Below are 13,122 nucleotides of genomic sequence, written 5' to 3'. Positions count from 1 at the left end.
AAAAATTTAAGATATGAAAGATTTACACCGTCAGGTTGCAAAGATATCCGGATTAGAAAGTGTAAGTCTCAGGCCAGAAATCAATTCCTTTATTTGAAATTTCAATGGCAATTGTGATTAAAAATGAACTTCTTCTTAACCAGCGATTTCAAAACAAATGTTATGTTTAGAATGTTAAGTATTTAAACTGTTCTTGATTCTTGAATAATGTAAATTAAAGTAAATTATGTTTTCCTGCAAACAGAGCATTGTCCTGAGTATGGATAAATATCATCGAGATGCAGGATACGTCCTGACTCCAGGTCTAGGTATGCTAGTTCCTTGAAATCTGCTCCAGGGTGAGACATCCAATGGGTTTTGAAGAGGAGGGAGTTTAAGCTGCACTGCTGGATCCTTTAAAAGAAAATAATAGAATTCGATACGATTATGGGTCAAATCAGAAGAAAGAGTAGTCCTAAGTGTTAAATTTAAGAAACTAAAAGAAACTCAATAAAACATATCTCCTTAAACGTTCTAGTACAAAACGAGAGAGTACTAGTGTACCTGGAAAAATGACAACGGTAGAAGAAATAAAATTTAAAGATCTCTTCACCTTGAAAATATAAAGGCGGCAAACAAGAAGCTGTGGGCTTACATCAAGAACCAGCGTAGCAGGATGGTGGATAAATACTTTGAAGAATTGAAGAGTTCCTATTCTAATTTCAAACTTATTCATATCCAGTTCGCACTCAAATCAAAGCTAGATCTGAGTGATGATTCGATGAAAGAAGTGTCAACATCTGCAGAGAAGTTGGTTGATAACTTTATGGATCAACAGATGACAAAAGAGTCTGTCAACGACATGGAATTGAAGAAGGTAGAAGAGAGAAAAACTAGAAGTAAGTTTACTGCTGAACTAGAAGAATTCCTTAAACTACTTCAGGAATACATAGACAAGGTAGATGCAGATGAAGCCCTAAATACTGATGCTCTCTCAGCAGAGATTGCTTACATGGAGGACAGATACAAAGAAATAATGAAAGTCTACGATGTTATTCTGAGTGGTACAGAGGACCTGGATATTACAAAAGTTGTTGAAAAGAAATCCCAGGCCGAGAGGAAGTGCAGGGAGGGGCTTTTCACACTGAGATCATATGATTATAATAAAACCACTCAGAATTCTCCACCAAGCAGTAAATCAAGCATCAGAAAGGGAATCATTCAGACACAAAAAGATAGATTTTCCCAAGTTCACTTTCAAACGAGATTTCCAAGACATGATTGTCGAACCAGGCTATTATTAAAAGAAACAGATGTCCCACATCCTCAGAAATGAATGTCTGACAGGTGAAGCTAGGAATGCAGTTCACAACCTTCATGATTATGATGCTCTCTGTGCCAAGCTGGATAGTTTATATGATGATGATGAAGCAGAGGTAGTCGACCAGATAAGTAAACAAATTACAAATCTCAAGAAACTGAAAGAAGATTATAATGGGTTTATAAAGTTGTAGATGTTAATGAAAAGGTTGGTCTAGACTTATCTGCTCTGGGAAGTACAACTGTACTCAAAAATCCCATTACTGTTCAAGAAATGTACAAGAAGAAATCACCAGAAAGCTCTCTAATTAGAAGCAGGATGAAGAATGTGACGCCATGCTGAAATATCTTATTCCAAGAAGGAGGGATGCTCTGAGGTAGTCAAGATTAAACCAAAAAAAAGATCCGGTCTTAAAGCAAACATTATCAAGATTTGATCTCAACCTGCCATCAGAGGTGAGAGTCAAACACTAAGAAACCTTTTATTAAAGGCTTTTTTCGCGTCTATCCATTTGTGTGCATTGTGCCGCTGCCAAAATTTATTCTTTCTAATTTAGAGCTACAATTATTAAGAGTATCAATTAAGAATTTAAACCAAACAAAACCATGACAGGTCCCACATAAAATCTTTATAAAGATAGTTCAGCTGTTTCAACAAAACAGATACTAAGCCTTATCAAAAATGGATATATATTAAACACGATACACCTACCTGCTGCAATCCTTCATTAGGCACTTGTATCCTCCACCAATCTTCTCTAATTGAGAGGTTCCCGCCTGTCCTGTTGTAAAGATAGAACTGTGTACATTTCTACAATGTTGAAGTAGAGAAGATTCTGTAGAGAAACTCATCTTGCATTCCCCAGCACCCAGACATTCGTATTCAGTGTATCCGTGTACAGTATCCTAATCACAACATATTCTGTGTCAATATAGTATTTAACAAAACTAACATTATTGGCACGACAGTAACGTCGCCTAGACTTAGGGCAATTAACTTTGGATAGGTGGGTCCTTCAAGGAAATCTGCAAGGACTTCCCGAAAAATAATCTCTAGATCATCCTATTCTCAAGAGAGGAACGAATAGAAAACAAATTTTAATCCTATTTATTTGGCTGATTGACCCACCCATACCATGGTCTAGGGGGAAAACAATACAAAACATGAATATCTCTATGGATACTACTCTGAAAATGGAATTGAACCGACCTGAGGAGGTGCAACGTAAGTCTGAGGTCCGGCTCCTATAACTGTTCCAACAGAGTTCTTGTACAACGTCCTCGAGGCCATTCTATTGTGAACCAAGTTGTATTTATTTATTTATTTATTTTGGTCCCAAGACAATTTACATTGATCAGTTCTTCCATTTTATCAAACGTGTTCACTGTTCAATAAAGCCTGATTTAAACTCGCATAGGGCGTGTTCTTTTGTTTAACTCTGAATGTAAGTTATTAATAACACTTTAGGAAACTCCAAACTTAAATTAAATTGGATGATTTAGGACGTCATCCTTGCAAACTTCAAGACCATGGCGCAAATTACTAAATCATGAATTTATTTAATCATATTAAATATATCATTAATACCGCAAACATATGCTTGAATCTAAAAATTAAATTAACCCCATAACAATAAGAACATTAAAAGTCAAGCCAAACTGATCAAATTGCTTAATACAGGGACTGCTTGAGGCAGTCTTCATATAGGTTGGAGGTTCAATTTCAATCTCCAAGATGAAGCTAAGACACAACTAGCATTAACAAATATCAAAACAATCCCGCCTCGAAAAAACAGTCTATATTTATATTACCTTAGGTTTGCATTGATACTGAGTAGATTCCCTGATAATTCATGAATTCTTTCTATCTCTAGACCATGGAAACTAAAACAGGAAAGAACTTGAGAATTTCTATACCTTTCAGACAGAAAAACAACGCTTTCTACCACATTTTAATCTAATTACAGGCTTTAAGGGTTCCGTTGTCTGTTCGGACTTGCAACGCTTTAAACTAAAGGCTATTTAAACTTCTATTCACAGTCCCTTTACCACTACTAGAATCTAATAATTTTAAGGCCCTTACAACTTGAAAAGAAATTGTTTTCTTCTCAAGTAAAAAACACTTTCTGCATATAAAATACTGAAAAAGGAAACAGAGAAGAAATAGCTTTAAAAAACGGGAAAGTTAACAATTGTTTGTATAGAGACAAATTACCTGAGATGATTTTGCATTTTGTGAAGTTCGTCAGTGCCAAGATATTTACAATTAGGTTCAAAACATTTCCAAACAACACTTATCTCCTAAACGTTTTTATATTCAGAAACAACAAATTCTTTAAAAATAATTAAAATTTGTAGAATCATTACCTGTTTAATATCTGAAGGAATTGCAGATGATTGCGAGGGTTGAATGGATACAGTAGCTGTTGATGAATTATCTCTTGATCGCATACTTAGATGTGTAGATAACTCGGGACTAGCAGAGAGAGCAGTGAGACCAGCATTTGGTTCCTTGGCCGGGGTTTTTTCTCCAGTTTCGGTTTTGGGGGACCTTGCATCGACTCTAGTTTCAGGAGTTTTCATTGCAACAGATCTCGTGATAGAAGATCTTTTCTCGGCGCATAGTTCGGGAGTTCTTAAGCTTTTTTCGGGCCTTGGATTTGGAGTTCTTACAGAGGATTCCTTCATATCTTTTTGTTCAGAGGTTTTGGTTCCAGAAGAAGCTTGCTTTGCTCTTGTGTCAGGAGTTCTTAACGTAGGAGTAGTAACATTTGATTTCGTGATTGGAGTTTTTGATAGTGAAGATCTATCCCCTGCTCTTGCCTCTGGAGTCTTTAAAGTACTTGACTCGACATGTGTGCTTGAAATTGGTCTTTTAGAAGGACTTTCCACAAGATTAGTCGATGTTTTAGATCTTGGTAATCTCGAGGACAAGGATCTGTCCTCACTTCCAGTCTCATGGGTTGCAGATTCAAGACTAGTGGTTGGAAGGGCAGTTTTAGATCTAGAAGGTCTAGAGGACTGCGTTCTTGAGTCTGGGGTATTGGAGAAACTATTGTTTACAGATTCAATACTAGGGGTTGAAACCTGAGATCTTGATCTGGATAATCTTGATGATTGAGATCTAGCTACAATAGATCCTGTTCTTGAAACTTGACTTGAAGAACCAGAGTGAATCTTGGAACCTCGGGTTGGTGTTGATGATGCTTTCTGGGAGGAAGATTTACCAAGATATTCAGATCTACTTTTTCTACGGTTTCCATAATCAGATTTATTGGACTTGGTTCTACTCTCTTCCGTATCTCCGGAACCTGTCTCCGGTTCCATATCAACCACACAGTCAGGAGTACCAGGAGTACCACTACTTTCAACTTCACCTTCCTCAATATTCCTGGGTTTCTTCTGTATCCTGGTCTGGTCAGTTAGCGCAACCAGTTTACTAGTTGCCTGCTCCAGCAGGTTTCCGGGTCTTCTCTGTTCAGATTTAGGTTTGGATTTTCCAGGCTTTATCTCAGGGTCTACAGGGGTACTGGGACGGGAACTACTAACTGATGAACTACCTGCAATCATTTAACAATACACACGAGCTACAATAGCTAAATGAGGTGATATCTGCATAATACACATAACACAATGAATTAAATTCTACCGAGGTTTGAGATACAAGGAGGTTATTAGAACATAAATATCCAAGTGATTAAAACTCTAGGCTAGTGTTTAATCTTGCAATCACATAACCCATGAACTAGAGCGGATATGTTCGCAGCAGCAAAGAGGATCATGATAAAAGTAAAGCTTAAGAAAGTCTTCACTACAAAGTTATGAGGTGCTGACTAATTTCGGGTTTTCAGCATCCAAGAAAGCCTCAAACTTTACCTGTAGAGAGAGTAGAAGGAGTTTCACTTCTACTCTGCAGTTCTCTGGAAACGGAAACTTCCCTACTCTCACTTCTGCTTGTATCAGTTCCACTTTCTAGAGTATACATATTATAAATTAGTCTTAAGAATGAATTTTGGTTTCCCCTGAGTATTTACTAAATCCTACAATGCAAGTCAAATGCTTCGATCTTTAGTACAGAAAGAACCAAGAAACTGTGGAATGAATGTCCTCTTACTCAAGTAATATCGCTAAGGATTTCGTAATTTGCTTTTGTTGCAAGTGATTTATAACTAAATTGTTCAGGGCACTTGCATCTAATGTTTAGTTACAAAAATACAAGATCCTTCGAGACATTTCATAATTAAAGAAAAAAGAAAACTAGAAAAAATTCAAGTGTTTACTGGGTCTCAGTCTATAAAAATTAATTTCACAGGCAGTGCCATGAGTTTCATACAATAAACTTCTATGAAAACCCCGGTTAAAAATCACAAAACAATCAACTTTAACGTTCAACACCAAACCTGGAGCAAGAGAGAATCTTGATTTCCCACGCTTCCCTTTACTCTCAATACACTCTGAAACTGGTGTAACCTCAGCAACAAACTAAAAAAGAAACTTGAAAGGAACAATTCACAAAAAAAGGTTTGATTATAATAATAACATATAATTGATGGATAAGGAAACTTATAAAACTAATAAATCTTGAAACAAAAATGTCAGACTTTTAAAGGCATAAAAAGCTTTCTGAGTAGAAATTGAAAGTAAAAAAACCTAAAGATTATACATGAGGGTATGCTATAAGAGCCAAGCCCCNATTATCCAGAACAAATTGAGAGTATTGTAATCTGTTCTTGTAATCTCACCTCTGAAATTCCACGGGCCCTTTTCCAGGCTGATATTTGTTTCAGGGTTGGGTTAGGACTTGGAAATATTTCTGCTATACCTCCGCCACTCCTGTTGATTCATTAAAAATTATTAATCTAATTCATGACATTCTTGACAAGATAAAACTAACATTTCCACAAGTTGATAGTTGATAAAGCGTGACATTCTAAAAAAAAACTTTACACTGATCATAAACATTCTGAAAAAGGTGATATTAATAAAGTTTCTAAAATGACATTTTCTACATTTCGTGGATTCTTAAAAACATTGCATGATTATGTGTCGAAGAATTATGACATTTTTTACATTGCTGGCAATAAAATCACCGACCTAGACAAAAGTAGCTAATAATGACATTCTCTTACTATGTATTTTATGTATGTTCTGACTGACCTGAGAGTTTCGATAAGGAACTCCATTTCATCTCCGTGTTCTCTACAGATCCAACTCAGCTCTGGATGCTGAACCAAGGAATCACGGTGTTGCCTTAAGAGAAAAATATATATTTAAATAAATATTTTAGAAATAATTTTCAATTTTTCACACAAAACATGTATTGGCACGTGAAGCGCAGCTAGGTTGGAGTATTCAAATCTATATATAATTCAAATCTATATAAATTTGGCTTGTCTGTCTGTTTGTTTGGATCCAATAAACGTCAAAACGGCTGAACCGATCGGGCCCAAATTTTTTGTGGGACATCACGTGACCACAGGGAAGGTTTATGAATGATAAAAATTAAAAAATGTGTTTTAAAGGTTTTTAATTTTGTAAAAATTTAAATTTTTTAAAATCCGCGAATTTTTTTTTAAATCCGCAAAATTTTTTTCTTCTTTTTTAAAATGTATAAGAACATGTTCACAATTTAAATAGAAGATGGGCGCGAAGCGCCCTAAAAGCCTAGAAAGAAGGGAGCGAAGCGCCTTGAATTTCTAGTACTATAAACATTAATCTTGAATCAGAGTGAAAATACAGGATGAAGTTTGTTCTATTTCAGAACTACGTATTTCAATACAGTAACTATTTTGCATGCTTGATTTAATAACATATATTTTTTTTGATTATTCCGAACAAGTTTAAATCTATGGTAAAAACATTTAATACGGTTCCAATAAAAAACTACATATTCCAATCGCATGCATGATCATATAATATCAAAACGTTCCGAAAAGGTTTAAATCCATGATAAAATATGTCTGTTATTACCTGCAGTAAGCATTAGGGCAATGAATACACCAGGCATTCTGTCCTTCCACCAGCTTACCACAATCTATACAATAGTGCCAGGGACAATGCCATTTACCCCGAGGGAAGGTTTCCTTTCCAATACAGGAGAGATGATAGGATTTAGGACACAACCCCATCTCACACTGGATCAAACTACCACTTTCATGACACCTGAACAAACAATTGTAAATCAAAACAATAAATGGAAAAGAGAGGTTTAAGTTTCATACCTGAAACAGGTGGATTCCCAAATCTTTGCATTGTTATCTTTTCTTATTTTCTGTTCCTCTTTCTTCTTTAGCTTCTTCAAAGCTTTCTTGTTATTCTTTTTTTGTTCCTGTTCCTTTCTTTTATTGTCTTCTTTCTCATTCTTAGGTTTCTCACCGATAAATCCTAGACAAGACATTAAAGATCAAATAATGAGAATATTTTCAACTAATGAAATACATTTATTGTTAAATATATTCCATAGGTTGCAATTTATGAAAATCAATTTAATGAAAAAAAGCAAAATTGAAGAAATACATTTAATGCATGTTTGACCGCTAAGAGTTTTTTTCAGACAACTGAAAGCCCAAAAAATGTTTGAAAATGCATCATCAATAAGATGGCAAACCCTAGTTTTATCTTATTTTATTGATAGACAACCAGGTAAAATAAAGAAGGAACTACTTATTAGGAAACTTGAATGGATCCTTAGCCACAAGAAAAGAAATAAGATGTTGTTAAGTTACATATTGCATAAATATTCACCAGAACAGTTTGCAGCTCCACACAAACATTTCTTCTTAACATCTCCCACACTCTCCAGCTGGTAGTTGAAGGTCAACTCCTCACCAACCTTTACATCCTAAATTCATGATAGATTTAAATTTTCGTAGTTTTGATAAATCAACATTCAAAGGAGAAGTTTTAAACCAGTTCAAGTTAGAAAAAAAATAAATAATCATCAATTTATCTATCGAGATTCTTATGAAGCAGTCAACATGATTTATTTATCTTGAATGAATGAAGTTGAGAACTAAATGAGTTAAGCGCATTGTCTTCTCGCTGGGAGATTATCTACTCTTCCAACCTTGATTGTGAAGAGTCCAACCCTTGTATCTCCATTCACACTCCACTTCTGGGTTATACAGTTCGGATCACAGCTGTGGTTCATAAACCTGAACAGAAACTATTAAGATATAATCATGAACAGGAATCATTTAAGTATAAACTTGAACATGAAACAATCTAAATCTAAACCTGAACAGGAAAAATGTATACAAAAACCTGAATAGGAATAATTAATATATAAACCTGAACAGAAACCATTTATATATAAACCTGAACAGAAACCATTTATATATAAACCTGAACAATAAACCATTTATATAAAAACCTGAACAGAAACCATTTATATATAAACCTGAACAAGAAACCATTTATATATAAACCTGAACAGGAACCATTAATATATAAACCTGAACAGGAAACCATCTATAAATAAACCTGAACAGGAACAATTTATACATAACCTGAACTTTATAAATATATTACTGAAAGGAAACAATTAAATTATATAGCTGACATGAGTTATATTTTTAAAAATGAAAATACTAAGAAACCTGGATGTAGTTATACGAATCCAAATTAGGATTAGATTTAATCTGGTGCAACTTTACTCAGAGATTAATTGTTTTATTTGTTTAAAATATTGCAGAATTGTTTATTTGTTTAAAATATTGCAGAATTGTTTATTTGTTTAAAATATTGCAGAATTGTTTATTTGTTTTTTATTTGTTTAAAATATTGCAGAATTGTTTATTTGTTTAAAATATTGCAGAATTGTTTATTTGTTTAAAATATTGCAGAATTGTTTATTTGTTTAAAATATTGCAGAATTATTTATTTGTGCTAAACAGAACTAAGAAAAAAATGGAAAATGAATTTTATCCGACTAAATTACCTAGCACTGTTTCCCTTCGGTCCGGCGTCAATCATTCTATTATTATCTATGGTTAGATAATAATAGTTCTCCTCTTTACTATCCTGGTTCATCTTCATCCTAGTTAACATTTGTTTACTCATTTATTTAGTCAGTCAGTCATTCATTCATTCATTCATTCATTCATGTTTTCGTAAATGCATTTATTCGTTTTATTTGTTTACGCGTTTGTTCGTTTGTTCGTTTGTTCGTTTATTCGTTTACTCGTTTATTCGTTTATTCGTTTATTCGTTTATTCGTTTATTCGTTTATTTATTCACTTAATTTTCATCTATAGCCTAATAATAATAGTTCTCCTTCTTAATATCCTGGTTCATCTTCATTCTTAATAACATTCAATCGTTCATTTACTCAATCATCCCCATTTCCCTTTCAGTCGCGTTAGACAACTCATTTTGTTCATATTATATTCAGTTTTTCATTTTTTCGTTACAATTATGTGTGGTGAACTAACCTATTCCTGTATTCCTCCATAGTGATGAGCTCCCCGACATACTCAATGACGAAACTGCTCTTCTTAATCGGTTCCTCAGCAATTAGTCCCCAGCCCCGACCCTCGGCTCTATGAACCTAAAAATACGAATGCAATCTTATTGAAATTTGAAAACTGAAATGGTTTTCCTTTGTTAAGACTTTTAGATGGTTTTGTTAAAACAATGGTGGTTTCCTAGAGAACGATTTTTGGACCCCCCCCCCCCCCTATCAATTTTGTACATGGATCTCATATGTAACAAATGGATATAATTGCGCATGTGGCCGGAGTGCCCGGCCCCTAGCCTGTCATAGCCGCGGCCCCCTAGTCTCTTCTAGCCGCAGCGCTCGGCCCCCTAGCCTGTCAAAGCAGCAGCGCTCGGCCCAGAAATTGTCCTAACCTAACCCTAAAATAATAATTTTGCTGAAAAAAATAAGTGGTCATGTACAAAATTGACAGCAAGAATCGTCCTCTAGGACAGACCCAAAACAATTATGCGCATGTTATTGGTAATAGAAGGATTGTTAAAAAAAGAATTGGCAGAAAGCATTTTTTAGTTCATAACGTTTTTAAAATTCAGAATTTGAATTATTAAAATGAGGTCCTTCTGTTTTTAAAAGGTAGAAATAAGACCGAGCCCAATTATCTGATTGATCTTGCTAGTAACCCATGAAGTTTATTGCAGCGTAAAATGAAAAATCTGAACTAGGGTTTATATTGCAACAGAAAATTTGAAAATGGAAAATTGTCAAATTAACAAAAATTGTATTTAAATTATCTGGATTGATTTGATGACTGATGAAAATACCTTAAGAGCTGGATATTGACGCTTCTGAAACCTCATATTCTCACATTTATCCTTCGCGTTACAAACCTAGGATTAACAGTGATATCATGGGGATAAAGGAACTGATCAATCCTCAAATTCTCTTCTTTTACCAATATCTTTACAATCTAATGCATTGAACCTTTCTTGTTTTAAAATATGAACTCTGCTAGATTTAACAGTCAAACTATGAAATATCATAAGTTTACACTTTACACCGTCAGGGCTCTGTTTACTTAAATATACAGAATAGAAAAAAAAGTGTGAGGCGAGTAATAAATTGGTTTCACATGGTTAAATTAAACTTTTTAACAAGCTATCTTAATTGATGTTTTGAGTAACGTATTTGGAAATTAAGTTAAATTAAAAACCCAACTGAAAAATCCGAATTGATGAAGAAAAGTGTTCTCTATCTGTCGAATGCATAACTTCAAAGTAGGAAATATTTTGTCTTTTTACGTCATCATCAGTCCTTAAGAACGAGACGCTTGTTTTGAACTTTATAATCCCAACCGAAATAGAAAAAAATTCTGTTACCAGTGAAATATGTTTTGAAACATTCGATCCTAATCCAAACTTTATATTTGGGAACTGCAAGTCTATATTTCTCCCCTGGTTTTAGTACCTGAGTGTGGCATTCAAACATGAGCATACGGTTAATACAGTTACTATCCTCCCCACATGGACCTGTAACACACAATGTATTATTACATTATCAAATAAAAGATTGCCGTTGGCTCCCTAATTCTGATTACGTAAATCTAAGCTATTAAAATTTGCATATAAATCTGATGTTCAAAAAAAGAGTAAAGATATTTAATCAAAAAAAATTCACACTATGATCTATGACGTATCAGCGTATTAAATATCTGTGCATGTTTGCAAGAAGCGAATTATTAAAATTCTGAATTAATGAAAACTTACCAGGTTTATTGGGATCACAGTCGCAGGGATGAAGGTCTCCAGGATCTACTGTATACACAGGACAGTTTCCGTAGGGTCGGTTAGACTTGAGCTTTACATATGGAGCAGGTTTGGAACCATAGTTTCGTTTAGTTGCTGCCTTCTCTTCACGAGCACTTTGTTCTTTAGTATACGCAGCATACAATTCTTCAGCAGACTTTAATCCTCTCCTATACAAATACATAAATGGTTTCCCAGGTCGAAACCAGTGTCACAGTCTTCTCATTTAATGACCATGTTCTGCAGTAGATTTGTTTCATTCATTTCTTCATTAGAAAATTCGTCAAAAATTTGTATCAGACTTTTGATAAATCTTTTAAAATTTGATCAAAGGTCAGTAACTGCAAAAAATCTGAGAAATATTGCAGACAAATGCAACAAAGATTTGAATATTATCGACAAACGTATTGTAAAAAAATTGTATGATATTTCAAGAAATACCCTTGGAAGAAGAATGGAGGATTCCATTTTTAAATGAATTAATTTCTGCAAAAAACAATAAGATCGTTATCAATGGAGTTGACCAAGCTGAGATTGGCGATATTATTAATTTTATATGCACGACCTAATTACAGTATGATTTTGTTTCTTGTATTTGTATTCATTTTTGATATATTCTCTTATAGTTCTTTTTTCTTCTGTTTAATTGTACCAATTATTTAAATTGTGTACGTTTACGAAAATAAATAAATAAATAAATAAATATTAATAAAACGACCAAGCTAGTTTAACGCTTGATTCACTTCTAAAAGAGCTGCTCTTGAAAAATCTGTCTATTTTTCTAAAAGACAGCAAGGAGGCCCAAAATGGCTGATCTCAAATAGAAGTGGTATTTGATAAAACTGCACCTCTAAGAAAAAGTTTTGTAAGGAGTTCCTAAAATCTCCCTCTAATTAAAATTTAGAAGTTTAAAGTTTTATTTGTTATACTGACACTTAAGAACTTTAGTTATCCTGTGCAATAGACACCAAAATTACAGTGATATATAGACACTGCTTCAATGTACTTAATTAGTGAGAATGGACACTTTAACGTAACTAAAGACAATTAAAGGCAGCTTACTTAATATAAGAGCTTTGTCCAGTACAAGTACTGGTTTTAAATTCTAGACCAAAATTCTGCCGCTTATTTTCTATTTAGACTGCGGAAGAGATTTGAGTTGCTATAACCGAGGAGGAGATTTAAGCTGCTGTCAGACAGCTGGATTAGGGCCTAGTATTGGAGGCCTTTCAATTTTGTACAATTACCTTTAGGACAGGGTGTACCACATTTTATAATAAATAACCTAAAATTGAGTTTAAAAAGTTTGCCCTACTAACCCATATTTATTTGATACACCCTTCTGCCAAGAGAACATTGGGAGTCTGTGTTGTAAAAACTATCCATAATACTAAAATTACTAACTTAAACCTATTCAAAACTATTCAATCCTAAGCTACTAACCCTACTACTAACAACACTGAGATCATAAAGAAAAAGAGGCACAAAAATATAAAAGAAAAAACAAACAAAAAAAAAAAAAAAAAAAAAAAAAAAAAAAAAAAAAACAAGTTGAATAAAATAAAGTAAAAGATAGAAAAAAAA

At 33.9% G+C, this 13,122-nt stretch overlaps 1 protein-coding gene across 1 annotated transcript in view; it reads right to left on the bottom strand.

Annotated features, from left to right (window-relative positions):
• LOC111697599 (uncharacterized) overlaps positions 1–11,708 on the bottom strand; it is a gene marked incomplete at its 5' end in the record, with an annotated part of 28,123 nt that extends 16,415 nt beyond the window's left edge. Inside the window, 19 exon segments of the mRNA XM_023467652.1 lie at positions 235–393; positions 2,012–2,205; positions 2,510–2,591; positions 3,112–3,183; positions 3,515–3,600; positions 3,667–4,859; positions 5,176–5,271; positions 5,700–5,781; positions 6,042–6,132; positions 6,457–6,549; positions 7,270–7,461; positions 7,521–7,683; positions 8,044–8,140; positions 8,366–8,453; positions 9,239–9,337; positions 9,732–9,847; positions 10,558–10,623; positions 11,201–11,262; positions 11,500–11,708. Coding sequence (XP_023323420.1) covers positions 235–393; positions 2,012–2,205; positions 2,510–2,591; positions 3,112–3,183; positions 3,515–3,600; positions 3,667–4,859; positions 5,176–5,271; positions 5,700–5,781; positions 6,042–6,132; positions 6,457–6,549; positions 7,270–7,461; positions 7,521–7,683; positions 8,044–8,140; positions 8,366–8,453; positions 9,239–9,337; positions 9,732–9,847; positions 10,558–10,623; positions 11,201–11,262; positions 11,500–11,708 — 3,240 coding nt within the window.
• Positions 11,709–13,122: the final 1,414 nt, after the last annotated feature.

The sequence above is a fragment of the Eurytemora carolleeae genome, unplaced genomic scaffold (genome assembly GCF_000591075.1).
Source record: "Eurytemora carolleeae unplaced genomic scaffold, Eaff_2.0 scaffold182, whole genome shotgun sequence".
Taxonomy (NCBI): Eukaryota; Metazoa; Arthropoda; class Copepoda; order Calanoida; family Temoridae; genus Eurytemora; species Eurytemora carolleeae.
The sequence above is the reverse complement of the archived record's forward strand: the minus strand, read 5'-3'. Positions and strand labels throughout refer to the sequence as shown.